The 19,594-nt window shown below is 43.2% G+C and overlaps 1 protein-coding gene across 1 annotated transcript in view; it reads left to right on the forward strand.

Annotated features, from left to right (window-relative positions):
• Positions 1-19,594, forward strand: part of gmds (GDP-mannose 4,6-dehydratase) — a 160,606-nt gene continuing 141,012 nt past the window's right edge. The window contains exons 1-4 of the mRNA XM_080431490.1: positions 1-231; positions 13,090-13,134; positions 14,861-14,948; positions 15,204-15,313. Of these exons, the coding sequence (XP_080287616.1) occupies positions 136-231; positions 13,090-13,134; positions 14,861-14,948; positions 15,204-15,313 (339 nt within the window). The 5' untranslated portion in view covers positions 1-135. The remainder of the gene's footprint in view (positions 232-13,089; positions 13,135-14,860; positions 14,949-15,203; positions 15,314-19,594) is intronic.

Below are 19,594 nucleotides of genomic sequence, written 5' to 3' on the forward strand. Positions count from 1 at the left end.
GCGGTTTGTTACAGATGCTGCTGATGATTATCATTCGGTGTCCGAGTGACAGTGACTGACAGGAGCAACAACAACGAGAACAAGTCTCTTTTTTTCTGCACAGTACAAAAAAATAACAACTTTAACATTTCAAGCATGGCTCAGTGCACGGAAGCCTCCTGCAGCTCCTCCACCAACGGACACCCGGGGAACAAGAGGAAGGTGGCGTTGGTAACTGGCATCACTGGACAGGTAAATGATCCTGGAAACAGCAGCATCCATCCACTGATTCCTACTGCCAGATCTCCAAGCTCACAATGCAGCGCGGCGTGACGCCTCTCTGAGCTTGTAGATCTGCCGTTTCCCGAAAACTGCACATCTGCGAGCTCACAACCAGTGGTGGAAGAAGTACTTAAGATATTTTACTTTAAGGAAAAGTAGAAAATGCCACAATATAGAAATACTCTGTTACAAGTAAAAAAGGCCTGTGTTCAAAATGTTACTTGAGTGAAAGTACAAAAGTATTGGCATCAATCAACATATACTTAAAGTGCCAAAAGTAAAAGTACTAATGTTTGAAAAATAGCAGATCTACAAGCTCACAACGAGTGTCGCGATGTGACACGTTGTGAGCTTGTAGATAGGCTAAAATGGGGCTAAAGTGGTTCATGTGTTTTTATAATATAGTAATTTATATCTGCAAAGTAACTAAAGTTTTCAAATAATAGTAGTGGAGCAATATTTATAATATTTGTAGCAATATTTGCCTCTTGAGATGTTGTGGAGTAGAAGTAAAAGTGTTGCAAATTGGAAATACTCTAGTAAAGTAAAATGTATAACTCAAAATTGTACTTATAAGTATATGTACTTTCCACCACTGCTCACAACGCAACGCGGCGTGACACCTTTTTGAGCTTGTAGATCTGCTGTTTTTGGCGCTCAACTGGTGAATGACAGTCATAGCCACACGACAAAACTAGACTTATGTTATGAATGAAGTTAACCCTTTTTTCTTAGTTATCATTCTTTGTGGCGATGGATGATATGTCGTCCTCAATAAAAAAAATACTTTATTTAGGTAAATCTGCAGTTTTCTGGTGGATGTTGGGTGTTTATTGTGAGATAGATAAGTTTCAGGTTAGTTACACATCCCATGTTAATCATTTGTTAAGTAGGCTACTGCTACACAGTACACACACTCACAGGTGTGTGTGTGTGTGTGTGTGTGTGTGTGTGTGTGTGTGTGTGTGTGTGTGTGTGTGTGTGTGTGTGTGTGTGTGTGTGTGTGTGTGTGTGTGTGTGTGTGTGTGTGTGTGTGTGTGTGTGTGTGTGTTACCTGCCATTGATGTGTAGTTCACTTCCTTGTAGGAACTGCACAGCAATAAATAAGTACAAGATGTACTTTGACCTGGCTTTCCCTTGAATGGCTGATATCCCATGCATTGATGCATATATTGAATATTCCATTCATTATACAGCCCTAGAACACTAATTGTAATTTTGATTAACTTCTGTGGCATTCTTCGCTTGGTGTGTAGCCACTCTCCCAATGAACAATAATAATAATTCATTGATGTGACTGGTTCAGGTTTGTCATAATATGTATCATCATTATCTTTTTGAAAGTTATGGTTGAAATGTTTATACTTAGTTAAATATCTTCACTTTCCACGAAATTGATATGGACCACATGCTCTGTACCTGACAGGATTGTATTCACACAGGAGCATTAAACACATGGAATCGTCCTACAATGAGCACATATGTAACAAATTGACAGATGCTTTGCCGTTGGTGCTGGTAATTGCAACAACTTGCTAAACAAGGAGAAAGCATGACAAATTGGAACAAATTTAGCCGTGCCCGGTTGTAACTCAAAGAAATCTCTTGGCATGCAACCATGCTGGTATAACTGCATTGCCACTAGCTGATTATAAGGGTGGCATACTCCTTAACTGCTGGTAGAGCTAGAATACGACAATGTGAACCCTTTCAGCTGATTCACAGATAAAGTGATCGCACCCACATCACAAATGATAATTAATTGGTGCATTGTCGTCCCAATGTGGCAATGCTGTCTCTTCATCTGTTCCTTTTCGTCGTTCCCTGTCCCTGCTGTACTCTGTGCACCTGTCCCTGTTCTGTTTGGTTGGCAGGGCTTGTGTTAACAGATTATACATGCATGCTCTCTCTCTCTCGCTCTCTTGCTCCCTCGAATTTTTACTACTATTACTTATGCAATATGCAGTCAGCTACTATAGGAGATATTTGTCCATAGCTGAGGGACATGAAATGAACACATTGCCCTCACAATAGAACAGGTGGAGTCGTGTCATGCAGAGTACCACTTGCCCTACTGGAACTGCTGCTTTCTCTGGATATTCTTGTTCTCAGACAATAGATGTTGACATTGATCCGACCAGAGCATTGTTGCTGCTGACATTGACATTACTCTCATATTACTGTTCAGCTTGGCATGGAGGTATTTTTCACCCTGCAGGGGCCTGTTTCTCGAAGGCAGAATTAAATCATCCTGGATGTAAGCCAAATCCAGGTTTGAGGAGCGACTTTAATTTGTCGAGCCGGACTTTGTCAAGCCAGGCTGAATGCGTGTTCACGTCTTCCCCAGTAGACCATGCGGTCGAGCACAGATTTACTGATCCTGAAATGGAAAAGGAAGCATTTATGTCGAGGAAGTAAGCTTCTAAAAGAAATACTCCTGCTGTAATGAAAGAGAGAGAATACTCGCAATAGTGGATAGACTGAATGTTTAAATACCCCCAAAATATAGGCTACATTTAACCACTGCTATTAACTTAAACTTCATAATGAAATCATCGTCATAATAAATATAATATAACAGACTTCTTAACACATTGACTGCCTGAGATTAAAACATCGTTTTTTATCCCCATGCTAGCGTTTATTACCTTAAATTAACGATCTTTGGAGAGCCATGGAAGCAACGTTGTGTACACGGAAGTAAACAAAGAGTGTCTGCGGGGTGGGGGAGGGTCTACTCTCCTCTGTCCACCGGAGAAAAAAAAATCTTACCGCGATCGGCCATTTTGATACTGAAATTGTACTAACCATGATACTGACATGATACTGACCATGATACTGACATGATACTGGCCATGATACTGGCCATGATACTGACCATGATACTGACCATGATACTGACATGATACTGACATTATACTGACCATGATACTGACATGATACTGGCCATGATACTGATCATGATACTGACATGATACTGACCATGATACTGACATTATACTGACCACGATACTAACATGATACCGACCATCATATTTGCCAGGAAACAACAATTTGAGCCGTTACTACATTACAAACTGTTATTACATTATGAGCGGCTAGGCAAGGTTCTTAATGTAACACATTATTACATAATTATGCAAAAATCAGTTATTACGTTATGTGCTCATGATTGTATTACATTATGAGCTGATTATTATATTATGAGCTTTTTTACATTTAGTTTATTACATTATGAACCGATACTGACCATCATATTTGCCAGGAAACAACAATTTAAGCCGTTACTACATTACAAACTGTTATTACATTATGAGCGGCTACGCAATGTTCTTAATGTAACACATTATTACATTATTCAAAAATCTGTTATTACGTTATACGCTCATGGTTTTATTACATTAAGAGCTGATTATTACATTATGAGCTTTTATTACATTTAGTTTATTACATTATGAACTGTTATTACATTATGAGCCGTTATTACATTATGAGTTGCTACACCCATTTCTTTGCTTTTGCCTCTTTTTTTCTTCTTTTTTGTGTAGAAACAGGAACTTGTTTTGGCTCCTTTTTCTTAGTCCACTGTGATCACGTCAGGGGGCACACTCCCGTAAGCGAATATCTTGCACGTAATATAATACCGGTATATAAGAAATTGTGTGGATGGCAGAATCCACACAACTATAGTGGTGAACAATATATCAGAGGATCACTTTCAGAGCGATTTTATGATTGTACTTACTCACTTACTTACTGTATGAATGATAGACTGACAGCCAATCAAAATCTATCAGGACAACATCTGGGATACAATCGGTATCGCCCCTTGGAATCAGAGATAGTTTTGCCATTATTAACGGAATTGAGGAGACTAATATGAATAGCTAATGCTAGCTGGCAATTCCGGCATTACCTCAGGGAGCCTACAACTATCTTGCTTATTTAAAATTCATCCATTAAAACCGGGAAAGCATCTGTCATTTTAGATTTTTGCTTTGGCTATAAAAAAAATAGCAGATATGCAAGCTTACAGCGCATCACTTTGTGCCACGTCACTTCGTTCCGCGCTGCGAGCTTGTACGTCTGCCATTTTTGAAAATGTTTAAAAAAATCTTGAAAGTGTGCCAACTAATGATTTAGAAGGCAATCATGGAATCGGCCTCAGGTCTTAATGGGTTAATATTCAGATTGTGTATTTCATTACCACTGTCACGGAGGCGGAGATCTATCGCTCTCTTGCTCTCCTTTCCTCCGCGTGTGGGCTCCGACATCCTTGGTGCCACTGTTTACAGAATGTATCGTTCATCAGCGGACGCTCACATAATTATCGTTGTAGTTATAGTGCTTGGTGTGTACAGCCGAGCGTACAGCCCTTATCAAACAATTTTAGCAGCCATAACATCAACGGTTTTAGGATCCGTGGGGAACTGGGGACGGCCATAGAGATTATAAAAATATATCCAGTGATTAAAACATGGACAAAGTCAGTCAAAATTCTGGTTTGCAAAACCCCCAAGCTTCTGCACCGCTAGCACCTGCACTGAGTATTGGTGGTTAATGGATAACCAGCATGAGAACAGAATGTTTACCCATCAGAAGATATTTGAATGATGTAAATTCCACATGAGGAATTTGCTCAAAGTCAAGTGCTGAGATAGATGGGTGTCTCTCTAGCACCTTATATTCATGGCATTCTTTTTTTACTACTTTGACATTTGGCATAACCGTATGATTAACTATTTGTATAATTTTAATGCTTATTACAATTATTATAAGATGATGATGGTGACAAAATATAAATGATTGTGCACACATGAAAGCATATTCACTATCTTTTTGTTTTGTGATTTAACTCTTGTGAGTTCACTCTCTAAAAGCATACATTGTCTTTAGAGTTGATACTGGCTAATTGTTTCAAAGTGCCTTGCTAGTTTGCATGATGGTGCCATTGCTGCATTTGACAACTTTTACCTGCAGATCAGGCAGGTAGCTCTAGTCTAGCCTCTGACATCTGCTGACAGGTAATGGTAGGAAAATGGTTGTAGGTAATGGTTGTAAATGCTTAAAAATTTCAACCTGAGGTATTTGTTACACTGATAAAAGTGTGATATTGGTAAATTCCAAATTGATCAAAGTATTCCGTGGCACCACTGTACTGGTGTCACAGCACCCACTTTGAGAAACCCTGGTATAGGTACACCATCACTATCCAGACATGTCCCCAGTTAGAAAGAGACATGTTGATGGATATTTTGGTCATTCCACTTTTCGTTGCCAATTGCAGCCATGTTATCTAACTTCTACGTGAAAGAGAAGTGAGGGCAAAACTTTAGTCTCAGAGAGGTTACAAATGTGTCCAGGGGTGGACTGGCCATTTGGCGTACCGGGCAAATGCCCGGTGGGCCGCGGGCCAGTGGGCCGCTGGGCCACCCAAAAAAAAAAAAAAAAAAAAAAAGTTTTTTTTTTTTTTTTTTTTTTTTAAATCAAATATTTTTGCTCCCGTTTTAGGATTATTACGGTCATTTCAGGGTCGTGTGGCCCAATTATTAGTTACGTTAATGTTTGGGCTGGGATGCTTTCCAGCAGGGGCCTCAGTGCGGCTGCAGAGTTCATGTGCAGGGCTAGGCTGAAACAGTGAACCCCCCCCCCCCCCCCCCCCCCCCCCCGTTGACAAAACGGTCCGGGGGGTGGTGGGCCGGTCCGGTCCAAAATGCCAGGGCTGAATTTTGGTCCCAGTCCGGCCCTGAATGTGTCCAAATGGACTGTCCATTTGGGTCCATTCTTGCCCTCCGAGTTAAAGGAACACTGATAACCTTACTGTGTAGGATGTGTTTGGGAGGTGATATGCATCAGAGGTGGAGGGAATACGCAGTGGCTCAGGGAATATTTTCCGGTACGAGGTAGGAAGTTGTCAGCTGACCATTTCCAGAATGCATCCCTGGAGAGCCGACGATCCCAGGTCTTGGAAAGTCATTTTCAGCATCTCGCATTCCTCCGTCCAGCGGCACTCTCCCATGGCTCCCCCCCCTTCCCCATCTACCAGAAAACAAAGAATAACAGTGTTATTTCATTTTTATTCTGCCGGTCGTGGTGATATATCTCCGCCCCCTGAAGGAGCTGTGGAGGACTAAGGGGCCCTTGTTGCTGATGCTGAAGCCCCATACAAGAGGCAGGCATCTGGTTAGACCATCTCAAAAAGTGGGCCGGCCCCCCCCCCATTACTAGCCAGGCCGCTGGGTCACGGTGATACCGTAAATTGCTCGGGTAACTACTGTTCATAAATTGCCAGGCAGAGCGCTACTTAGTCCCGAGTATTTGACTGCTGCGATTGGGTGAGACATGGGGGTCAGGGGGACGTGTGAATTATAGGAGACCACCTGTGTGCCAAGACTGGGCCGGGCAGGGGGTCCGGCCCACTGTTTTACGATCAGGGTTATGAGAAGGCCAGCTTTGCACTCTTTGCTTGCCTCTCCGGCATTGCTTTACTTTGGCTTTGAGCTTCCTGCTTCACTCCTCGACTCATCCGGGTAGGAAAACAAGAGCGTGTGTTGTGATACGCCCCCCTCAAGCTGTTTGATGTGCTCCTTTCCTCGGCCCTTTGTGTTTCATAGTCTTCTCATTGCCTCTCTACGTCCCCGCCTTCCACTCAGTCCACTAATAGTCACACACAGGAGAGGGGCTGTGTGAGCGCCAGCAATAATAATCATAAAGCTAAGAATCCATGCACAGATCTCCTCTGTAGGCTCATAATGGCTGCTGATGACTTGGGACGGTTCCTCCATGGCCGATTCCACCTCATAACCAAAGCTGGACAGCTGACAGGCTTTAAACAGAGAAAGTGTCCTTTTTTCATTAAGTAGGCTACTGCAGAGAGGAACGGTTAAGAATGAATAGCTACTAGTAATAGTGAAGTGTAAGGTGAATTCATCTGAGATGGTTAACTGTTGAAATTCAATTTGAAATGAAAGTTGAAGTTGTATCTATAATTACACAGACTTCAGTACTGGCTCTTTAGTTTCTAACTTTGGGAGATGGACTTGCCTTGCGCCCCGTTCACACAGGGAGCGTCAACACTAGTCCTTAGCTGTGAGTTTCAAATCAATGCATACAGTCTATGTAGACAACAGTATCCACGCTTTTCCTTAACATTGTGGCGCTAGACAACAAAAAGTGTGTATTTTTTAGCTGTTAGTAGAGTTCAAATACAGTTCTTCTGATATATCTGACATAATTAAATTTTTAAATTATTTTAGACAATGTTAAAATGTCAAATCCAATATGATTTCACATTCTATGTTTCCAATTTGGTAGTATTTATGCTGTGAAATTAGTTTATTGTGCGATTATAGTCTAATTCAGGCCACTAATTTGCCTGAATATCAACAAAATATACAGTGTATATTTAAGTGTCAAATGTATGGCATTTAAATGAAAAATGCATCTTAAAATAATAATAAATCACCTTAAATGAGAAGTAGTCTTCAAGTGACCTTTCTGACCGTAGTGACTGTATAAGAACTTTATAGGGGCCTTCTTTATGAAACTATTAGTTCCATGGATCACTTGTCAGCTCATGTGGCCATTAGACTACAGTCGAAGCTGGTCTCCATGTTATTCTAAGACTTTTATACATAGAGACCAGGTGGCCCGTCATCCCCTATATCCTGCTGTCATGAATCTGACCTTTTTATGAAATAGAAGTGGGAATGGGAATAGCTTAGGGGTGTTTGTTGCAACGGTAGCTGTGTGTGTGTGTGTGTGTGAGAGAGAGAGCGAGATTCCCCATTGTGAGAAGTCATAAAGTAATGGATTTCCTGTGTGGAGCGTGGGCCCGCTCAGGGCGCCTGATTGCAGAAGCACATTGATACCAGGGAGTTCAGCACGCGCTCGCTCGTTTGTTAAAGTGACACCGCCTTGAGTTAAGTGCTGAAGGATGGGGAGACATTTTGGAACCCCTCTTCATACTCGAATGTGCCCACGGCTTCACTTTGCTCTGTGCGTATTGAACAGGCACGTGTGCATGCGCGTGTGTCTTTGAACGTGTGAGCATCAGGCGTAAAATGTGTGCTCATGTGTGACGTGTGTGTGATTTGTGGCCTCTGATTACAGCTTCATTAACCCTTTAAGACCTGAGGCGATTCTTTAAAAAAAATCTATATCCTAACATTTTTTGGAAAAAAAATTAAACATTTTTTTCACGATTTTTCAAAAATAGCAGATCTACAAGTTCATAGCGCGGCACTCGGTGCCGTGCTATGAACTTGTATATCTGCTATTTTTGAATAGCCAAAGACATCTAAAGTGACACAGATGCGTTCCAGGTATTAATGGGTTAAGCTCTAATTACAGTGCAGCAGAGAACAGCACAGTGTGCTTGGCAGTCTTTGTCTGTGGTCTAAAGAAAGCACATTAAAGTCATTCATTTACGACTCGTACACACTGGCAAATAAACACAGTCATGAACTGCATGTCTAGATAGACATACGTATACAAATGCTAAGGCTTAGCATTTCTGTTTAGTTCTCTTGTTGAGAATTGAGGCCCCTATGACCACTTACTTACTACATCATGTACTTTGTTGACCGGAGTCCCCCAGGGGCCTATACTCGATCCGCTCCTTTGTTCCTCTATTCGCTGAAAATGGCCGTTCAGATATACAAGCTCGTAGCGCGGCACAGAGTGCCGCGCTACGAGCTTGTAGATCTGCTATTTTTCTTTAAACAAATCGTGACAATCTGTGCAAATCTTTGAATATACATATACATTTGTAACTCAAATCTTTGCTTCTGGGGGTCCCTGGAACAAAATATTTTGAGATGAGGGGGGTCTGTGGACAAATACATATCATTTTGGGTGGTCCTTGACATGAAAAAAGTTTGAGAACCACTGAAAAATCTAAAATGACACAGTATGCGTTCCCGGATTGATTGGGTTAAAGTTTGAAGAACTGCCCCGCTGGCAGAGCATGGGGATTGACCAGGTTGTCGCTTTTCTCCACCAGCAGGGGGTGCCGAACTAGCTGTAAATGGCCATAGCAGACCTTTTATGTCCACAGTCATCTCATATTCACTTCTATTCTCTTGTGGGGTGGCATGGCAATTTTACAGTGATGAATTAATCATTATTATTGTCATTGTCTAATGCTAATGTGTTATTCTGCCAGACTGAAAAAAAGATCTCTGATATAGAAACGCTCATGTTGGTCAGTACAGTGCATGCTGCACATGAGTTTATATTACAACACACACACACACACACACACACACACACACACACACACACACACACACACACACACACACACACAGTGAGAGAGCCATCTCCTGCATCCTCTTAATGAAGCGGCACAGTGGTGATGATGATAATGACAATAATTGACATGATGATTGGAGCTCAGAGCACCGTAGCACTCAGAGACATTTCTGATGAGCATACTTGGAATTCTCCAAACTAGAGCCCAATCGATGCCAGATTATAGTTTTTGGTCTGGATTCCCAATTCTGGAAGTTCCTAGAGCTAGACCGCCGATTACCAATGTTGACCAAAATATATTATTATTTTAAATAAACCTTTCTGATTATCAGTTTCAAAACTTACATTTGATAAGTGTCTATTTCAGAACATTTAACTAATAAGCAAACAAATAAATAAAAATAAACAACATTTTGATAATCTATAATAGCGATGCCAGATTGAAAGAGGTTAAAAATCAGGACACAATTAAGTGCAGATTCAGAGTTCATCAAAAAAGTCAAATAATTACATTTTTCTAATCTTGCACAGTGTCAATGGAGGATCTAGGCAGACTGCCTACTGCATTTGGAAACCCCTTATTATAACTAATGAGCTAATTTGGCCTCTTGTTTTATGTTTTAGTGGTGATGATTACAGGCTGTCACACCTGTACCTGTGTGACACATTTTTTGCAACTCTTGCTCCCCCTGCAGGGAAACCTGTCCCATAACGTCCATACCAGAAGAATAATGAATGGCCCTGTGGCTCTCCGACAGTGTAAAATGAACACCCAAGATTTGCTTGGACGATGGAATCGGCAACCAATACGTTAAATAACACAGTATTCCTCCATTTTCTTTGTCTTTGAGCATCTCACAACCCACCTTTTGGGTCCTGGACCATCGTCAGCCAATCTCACCACGGATCACTTGTCGCTCTGTGTGTCACATTCACATGCAACAGACACTCACTCAATATCTTGTCTAAGCGTTGATGTCCCGGATTCCAAATATAGACCTTTTGAGGTGCTTTTGTTTGGTCTAGCTGAAGAGGAGAGCAATCATATTGTGTTTATGGCCAAAACGAGTCTTTTGGGATTTTGTGGTATGGCACTGAACTGGCAGGTGTGTGTGTCCCTCCTCATTCCCCCCCCCCCCCCCCCCCCCCACCAGGCTCCCCATAACAGGAAACTGCGAGGTGAGGCCAGGGTTTATGGGCTAATGCGGCCTCAAAGGAGCTTCTTGTTTTCAAATACAGCAGCGGCTCTTCAGGCTTGTTTTCCACATCGGTCTGGCGTGGAACGCTTTGACCCTGGCACAGGGGCAGGAAAACATGACACTGGCCGGAGCTTTTGAACGCCGTGGGGACGTGCAAGCGGGGGTGGGGGGTTTGGGGGATGCCAGGCCTGCATTGGTGCCCCATCCCCCCCCCAGCCAGGGCGCCACTCAGCCTGCATGGTATCCAGGCTTCACGGTGGAAATGGCAGTTCTCAGAATTATAGCTCACATGCTTTGGTAAAGTGAACATTGCCAGTGTCCAGTCTCGTACCTGTTTACAGTTTTCCGTAAACCTGTTTACAGTTTTCCATAAACAGGTGGGTTTTATTGTTTTCCAATGTGCCAGGGTCGAACAGTGCCCTCTTTGCTTTCATGACAGGAACCACTGGCAGTACCGGTCCAATAGTTGTGCCCATGCGCAAGCTCTGTTCTAAAAAGAAATACCACTATGTCCCTGATAGTGGACGTTCCTGGGTGACCTCCAACCTCTAAGCCCCCCTTGCTTCCTCTGTTCCCTACGCTCCACCTTGGCCAATCACCCCTAGATCTGGAGGGGAACTGTTGGACGTGTGTATATGTGTATGTGTGTGGGGAATGGAAGGATGAATGCCATGACTAGTTCGGAATGTTCCAGAGTGTTCCAGAATGTGCGGTCGGAAAGTCTGAGCAGGGAAAAAAGACGAGTTAACATGGGTGAGGGGAACAAGACCTTATTGACAGGGTGTACACACACACACACACACACACACACACACACACACACACACACACACACACACACACACACACACACACACACACACACACACACACACACACACACACACACACACACACACACACACACAGTCACACACACACACACACACACACACACACACACACACACACACACACACACACACACAGAGAGCCTGCTCATTTCTCCTGACTCATGGTACCTGCATGGATGTTGAACCATTCAATAACTGGACAATATGATGTGTGAGGAGGGCTATGGAAGGGTTTATTATGTTAGCACCACTGGAGGGCCAGCCTTGACATCAGTGATTCCCTTTTCGGAATGGCTTTAATGAAAATGGATGTCTGATGAGTGACAGCGCAGAGTGATGGTGTGTGCTGGGTACTGAAAGATACAAGAAACATTTCACCCCTTTAGCAACAGACCAGGACGGCTCCATGCTCTCTCCACACATGTCCTGTCTGTGTTCTGTCCCCTCATTGAAGATGTTCATAAATGGCGACCGATTTGCTGTTAACTATTTTTACTGAGTTGTTCTGGATCCTAAATGGTGGGTTTATAATAAGTTGTGCGCCGGCGGTGTCATAAGTTTAGCACTGCAACTTAATGTTAGGTAGACAGATGAGATAAGTGTCTGTTACCATGAACATGTGGTGACATTAGGCATTTCTATATATTTTTTTATCAATGTCTGCGGCGTGATACTGTATTTACAGTAATGATGAGTCATACTTAATTTGAACATTACTGAGGTGTGCTTTATCGTGATTTGAGCATGGCTTGAAAGCCCATTTCGACCAAAATGCGTGGCTGGTTTTTTGATTGATTGGATACTTTATTAGTCAGAAATGTAAACAGCACAAGGTACAGTCAGACATTAAGGCTATAACGATATATAGCGATAACACAAAAAAGTCCTGGGGACTTGTTTCCATTGTGGTCCTATGTATTCAATTCATCAGCATGGCATAGAAAATAACACAAACTGGAACTACCCATAGCATAATGTATTTTTCCTACTTTGTCACATCTCTGTGCATATGTATGCATATGGAGCTGGGCAATTAACCAAAACCGATATTTAGAACTGACTTAATCTTGCTCATGAAGTTTAATCGAATAATCAACAGATTGTTTTAATTACATTTTCTGTATTTCTTATATTAACAAATCAACATGAAATTAATAGATTGTTTATAATCGACTGAATTGATTAACCACATAACCCTGTATTGTACTTCGTTGTAAAATGGTGGCATACAAGCTCTCAACGCGTCGCAGAGCTTGTAGATCTGCTATTTTCATTTTCACAAATTTAAATAATCCTTCATCGTGATATTGATTTGAAGTCATATCACCCGGGGATCCATTTTTAGCATTCAATGGCGTGCAGTTTCTCTGAACAGACCCAGTGTGTGGGCTGCTCAAGTAAATATCACACACACACACACACACACACACACACACACACACACACACACACAGGCCCTTATTAGCTTTGATAAACACACATTTTAATAAGTACTGTATATGGTCTGATAGAGGGCTAACGGTTGTTGTTTGTTGTTTCAGGATGGTTCCTACCTGGCTGAGTTCCTACTGGCGAAGGGCTACGAGGTGAGAGAAGTAACCCAGACCACAGATGCTTGCACGACAAACATGCACGCACGACGCACGTATGCACGCACGTATGCACGCATACAGTGCGATTCTGTGAAAAAAAACGAATGAGTTACTTGACTGTATGAAGTGCACTAGACAAGTTATGCACTGGTCATATAATTTTTTTTGCTGTTAGATGTATGTGTGCTTAAACACACACACCCTTAACAACACTATGTCATGCACGTACGTACACAAATTTGTATTTAGAGACACACACACACACACACACACACACACACACACACACACACACACACACACACACACACACACACACACACACACACACACACACACACACACAGAGTGCAACATTCCCCTGATAAGCTGAATCCAGTCATATCAGGCCGGTGGAGCTGGAGAGAGCCTGACGTAATTCAGCAATGTGGACTGACTCACACCTCACTCTGATAAGACCCTTTGTGTTACGCTGAGCCCGTTAACCCCTAACCCTTTACCCCGGGGTCGGGCCATTAACAAGGAAATGGCTGTTATTGTATATGGCCATATGAGTGAGGTCACTCGCTTTCACCTGCTGCGCACACACTGTTCATGGGAGCACAGCAAAGTCAACATGGCCTCTGGATCCAGAGGTTTATAAGCTGTCGCTGACTGAGTGCAACTAGGTGAGTCTTCTGTGGTGATTTCACACCCATGAAAGACGGGCGTCCATGCTCGCTTAACCACTTGACTTAAACCCTATATTCTTATTTGACTGGGGGTCCCCCAGGGCTCTTTACTTTGTCCGTCTCTTTTTTCTCTTTTTTTAGAAGCTCACAAGCTTGTAGATCTGCTATTTTCACTGAATGTTTGCCCCAGAATAGGGATGCTATGTTTGCGGTTAACCACTTAACCCTCTATTCTTAGTAAAATGGACCTGAGTTACAACTGTACATGGACCGTTTTTTTCCGTCTACACCAAATCTAATCACCAAAAATGGAAGATCGATAAGCTTGTAATGTGACACATTGTGAGCTTGTAGATTTGGCTTGTAGATTTGGCGAATGTTGCCCCCTGAATAGGCAGGCTTAGGGTTCAAGTGGTTAAGGATGCATGTACGCACACACACACACACACACACACACACACACACACACACACACACACACACACACACACACACACACACACACACACACACACACACACACACACACACACACACACACACACACACACTGATGCACCTAACGATTTTGTGTGTGTGTTTTACATTGCACTGGCTCTTATGTTGTCCTGACTGTAGTGGAATGATTTGATTTCCCTTTGGACATTTAGCACCGACAATACCCCCAGCCTTCTCCTCTCCTCTCCTCAACAGAGAGGAAGTGGCTCTGCTCCAGGCTGAGGGGCGGGGGGGGGGGGGGGGGGGGCATTAAAGAGGGACACGCATGCAGGCAGGAAGTCCACAGTGAATAAAGGAAGTGAGGTCGGGGCACAGCGTCCTCGCGGTAATGGACTCCCTGGAACCAGGTCTCGTTATCTGCTTGGAGCAGAGCTTCCTCACATCTCCGCCCCCCTCAGTCCACGTATACAGTACAGTGCATACATACTGTACCATGCAGGCCCAAATCACTGATCCAAGGCACCGGTAACAGAGCGTACAGGTCAGGACAGGTTACTGGGGTGGTACCACTGGGTTAAATGGTTCCTTCTGTGTACTTTTTTCCCTCTCAGGTTCATGGCATTCTGCGTCGTTCCAGCTCCTTCAACACAGGTCGCATCGAACATCTGTACCAGAACCCCCAGACACACACAGAGGGCAGTAAGTGACCTAACCCCAAACACCTCTCCACATTAAGCCTGATTTATACTTGGTTGTACAACGGTGTCCTGTGCAGAGAATAGCCGCTCTACAATCTCACAACACGTTGCATTGTAGATCTGCTATTTCCGCCGCGGGACACCGTCGTACTACACTCAACTGCACACGTGTGATGTTGGTGTGATTGTTACTGGATGCTGTACCCGGTAACTGAATTCACACATTTGCCACAATCGTGTGTTACTTAACTTTCAGTGATGAAGCTGCATTACGGGGACCTGACAGACAGCACATGCTTGGTGAAGATCATTAACCAGGTCAAACCCACTGAGATCTACAACCTGGGCGCTCAGAGTCATGTCAAGGTAACGTTAGCACCACCTCTCACAATCTGACAGTATCCATTCTCGGTCATATTCTAGTCTAGTCCCTGTTCCAAGAGTCATTGCTATGGGGCAAAGTGGAAAGGAAGTGGTAAAGCCTAATTTAAATCTGTTTTCGTTGCATGACTGTGTCCTAAACACTAAATAACCGATTTTCTATTGAAAAATGCGGTGTGACCCATTTCTTTTGGCCTCGTTTTTTTCAGCGAGTATGAATTAAGGTTTAATACGTAAAGAGGGGATGCTTCTTTCTCATGCCAAATCTAGCTTACTACCCCTGTGGTTTTAAATTACAAAATGGATCCACACGACTACGAATGTCAAACTCTCTGGCTATATTGTAAAATGCTACTTTAAGAGCTTTTATTGATTATGTGTCAAATCCAGATTGATTATGTGTCAAATCCATTTCAAGATCAACGGAAGCCAACCCCTCTCGTTAAGTGAGCTTTATACGCAAGAGTGCCAGAACAATCTTTCAGCCATTTCAGCGATTCTTAGCACAGGCCAGGCCGGACGCTACTGTGTGTCGATGTCGAAAGCCATGGGAAGTGGGGTGGCTCATCTGGAGCGGATATTGGAGCTGATGGGACAGGAAACGGTGTATCTAGGACGAGTGGGTCTATGCCACAATGTCCCTTTTGTCTGGGAGCTCCAGTGTGCCCCCCCCCCCCCCCTCGAGAGGATCCCACTCAGCCGCCTCCACCTCTACACTGGGACCTGACTTACACAATATCACCACTGATCTGCCTTTAGCGTAACACTTAGTGGAAAAAATTAAGCCAAGAGTGTAGTCATACTATGGTTAGTGCAGTGAACGTAAGATAATGTGGATTATGATATTGTGCTGTTATTTGTTTTGTTTGTGTAGCAGATGGTAATGGTACTTTATTACCCGCAAACCACCTCTTTCTATTGGCATCTTATTCAATAATTCAGATCTACAATCTCGCTGCACAATGCGTTGTGAGCTTCTAGATCAGCTATTTTCGGTGCGTGTCCAGCTTTAGAAAAATCACTCCAAATTCCACTCCCCCCCCCCCCCCCCCTCCCGGGGGAAAGTGTGGGGCGGTTCAACTGTGTTATCCTGTGCATTACCAGCATGGGGTACAGGGACAGTGTGGCAGGGATCCTAATGAAGTTTCAAATATTCATTGATTTGCACAACAGGAATCGTATACTTACATAGTATACTACTACTTCTTTCCTAGGATGCCAGCATATTGTTGTGCCGGTGAGGTAAGAATATATCTTATAAGACAACCTCACCGTTTACATTATATACAATTAGAATGTATTAGTATCTAAAAACAAAATAAAAAATAAAAACGGATAAGCATAAGCATGAGAAAATAAGACAACAAAAAAACATCATAGAACATATAGTACTGAGCAGAAAAGACAGAAAAGAAAGAGAAATTGAGTGGGAGAGAGGGAGCGAGCAAGAAAGAGAGAGAGACAGGGACGGGGACGGGGGGACTAGGTTGATGACTCCTTTCTCCACATCCTCTGTGGTCTGAGGCCATGACTCCACTCCCAAGTAACCTCCCACATGAACAGATCATCCTCGGGCCACACACACACATACACACACACACACACACACAGTGACAGAAGATCCCAGTACCTGTGCGCGGCTTCCCAGTGTTTATTTGTTTCCACACCAGTGTTTATTTGTTTCAACACCAGTTAAGCCCGCCTCTCACCACACGGGCCCATCGTCATCCCGAGCAGTGAGCCCCAGCGTCGCTCGCTGTGTGGAGGCATTTCCAGTCTCTCCCACCACAGAGGAAAAGATCACTCACACGGGCTACTCAGCATCTCCCTTCCTCTCTTAAATACCCCCACCACCACATCCACCTCCTCTTGTCTTACAACACACAGGGAATCCCACTCTGGCTAGCTTGCTTCATCGGCTTTAGCTCCTTAGAGAGCTCGGATGTGCGTTTGAGTAGCTCTTATGTGTGTGTGGGTGCTGGCAGTTTCCGCTGGACGGAGTCATCAGTGAGAACACAGTGGAGGTTATTTCTAATGCTGCAGGGGTGGAGGCGGTCGGGGAATAGGGGGAAGGACAGCGGAGGGCTGTAGGGACACCGCCAGCTGTAGCATCAAACGATGTGCGCAACACAACATAGGACCGAGTCTTATGTTTGCCTTTTTATTCTTCTGCGATTACTCCAGGAAGGACATCATTCTCATCTTTTTGTGTGTAAATGGATGTCGTCTGACACTCTGTGTGTGTGTGCGTGTGTAAAGACAGTGTGGGGACAGAATACACACACACACACACACACACACACACACACACACACACAGTACATCTATGTACCGTATATTATACACAGTAGAGCTGGGCAATATATCGATATGAGTCTAGAGATTTCTTGGGATATTGGAGATATTTATGTCAAGTGTTGTCTCCTGGTTTTAATCACTTAAGCACACATTTATACTTTGAATAATTGTCAGAAATTGAAAATACACAACACGTTGCAATGTGTTGTAAGTTTGTAGATCTGCTATCTTAGAAAATCTTTGACGAAATTGTTTGTATTATCACAATACATACTTATCATCATAATATTCATATTGAGGTATTGGGTCAAAAATATAGTGATATTTAATTTTGTCCACGGCCCAGCCCTAATACACGGCACCTGTCTTCTGTGAACTTGACTTAATCAGTAATGGTAATACACAATAACTAAGTCATGAATTATGTGTATTGTCTCCCCATCTATATTATTACGTGAATACTTTGGAAACTACAAATATGAGTGCTTCGAATCCTCTGATTATATAATCAGTTAAAAGTTAAAACTATCCAACGTGATTGCATATTTTGCCTCCCACCGTGGCACTTAGTCACAGAACAATGGCTCTCCTCACCGTTCTCTGTGTACAGCCCCACCTGTAGCTGTCACGACAGACAGACTGACGAGGTGGAGGGAGAGGGTCGGGGTGCTGAACAGACAGACTGAGTTATTAACACAACTCTCCCGTGACGGTGATGGTGACGTGTGTGTGTGTGTGTGGGGGGGGGGGGGGTGGGTAGAGGACGAAGTGATTGTGGAATTGAGAAAGATCAAATGTTGAGGGGGAAGAGAGCGGATACGTGCCAGGAATCCCGTTTTGGTTTGTCTTTTCATGACCGGCTTGCTTGTCTTTGCGAGACGACCCCCAGGGGGTGGATTTTCATGCGCGTCCTTCATCCATAGCTTTAATTATCCATCTCTGCCTCACAAAAACACTTATCATCATCCCATTATCTGTGTTTCAGCTTCCTTTATCCTCCTCATTGAGCCTCCCCCTTCCTTTGTCTCTCTCTAGCCCTCTCTTTTATCCCCCTCGGTTTGTCTGACATCCGGTCTTAACAGTAGCTCCCACGCCAGAGTCTCACTCACACAAGATTTAACATGCCTGTTTGCCTACAAAGATGATTTTGTTTCCTTGGTGTATTGTTGTTTAGTTTTGTTTATAAGCCTCAAGCAGCCACATGTTGGCAGTGGTTTTCTGTAGTACACAATAGTACTCCTACCGTTGCCCCCTTTTAGCCACTGTAACACTCTATACTTTGTTGACCGTAGTCCCCCAGGGGTCCATACTAGGCCCCCTCCTTTTTTCCCGCTACACCAAAGGCCGAAAATAGCCGATCTACAAGCTTGACCGCGACGCGTTGTGATGCTGCTATTTTTGCTGAATGTTCGCCCCCAGAGTAAGACCACACCGGTGTTCTGTGTTTAGCTTATTATGTCTCACCATACACTTGACATTACTGCTGATGATCTTCCAAAGCATGCCTCGGTTTGCTTGGTCTTTGAGGAAGACACTGTTTTGCATTTGTTTTCATATTCAAAAATATAGCAATTCAAACAACCATTTCTTCTTAACGGCTCAGTAATATTTAGCCAATATTAACTCAATTATTCAGATACGTTTGGTAACATTTAACATTTTTGAAGAAATGTACCGGTAAACAAAATAAAAAATAAAGCCATTAGTGGAACAATGGTCTATATTTATGCATGATGCATGGCCAAAACTGTGATTAGACAATAACATGCATTGGCGGCGGTATGGTCCTTTAATGCAAGTGTTGTCAGTATTGAAATGTAATCAGTATTGTTGCCAAGGGGATTCGGTTGTGTCATCACCCCCCTTGTGTTGCGTTTTGTTGTGTATGTTGCTGTGATAGGATGCAAGGTGTAGGCAGGTTATTGCAGTACAGTGTCTATTCAGCTTTACGGTATGTTTCAGAAAACC

This window comes from Gymnoscopelus braueri (genome assembly GCF_963280865.1).
Source record: "Gymnoscopelus braueri genome assembly, chromosome: 6".
Taxonomy (NCBI): Eukaryota; Metazoa; Chordata; class Actinopteri; order Myctophiformes; family Myctophidae; genus Gymnoscopelus; species Gymnoscopelus braueri.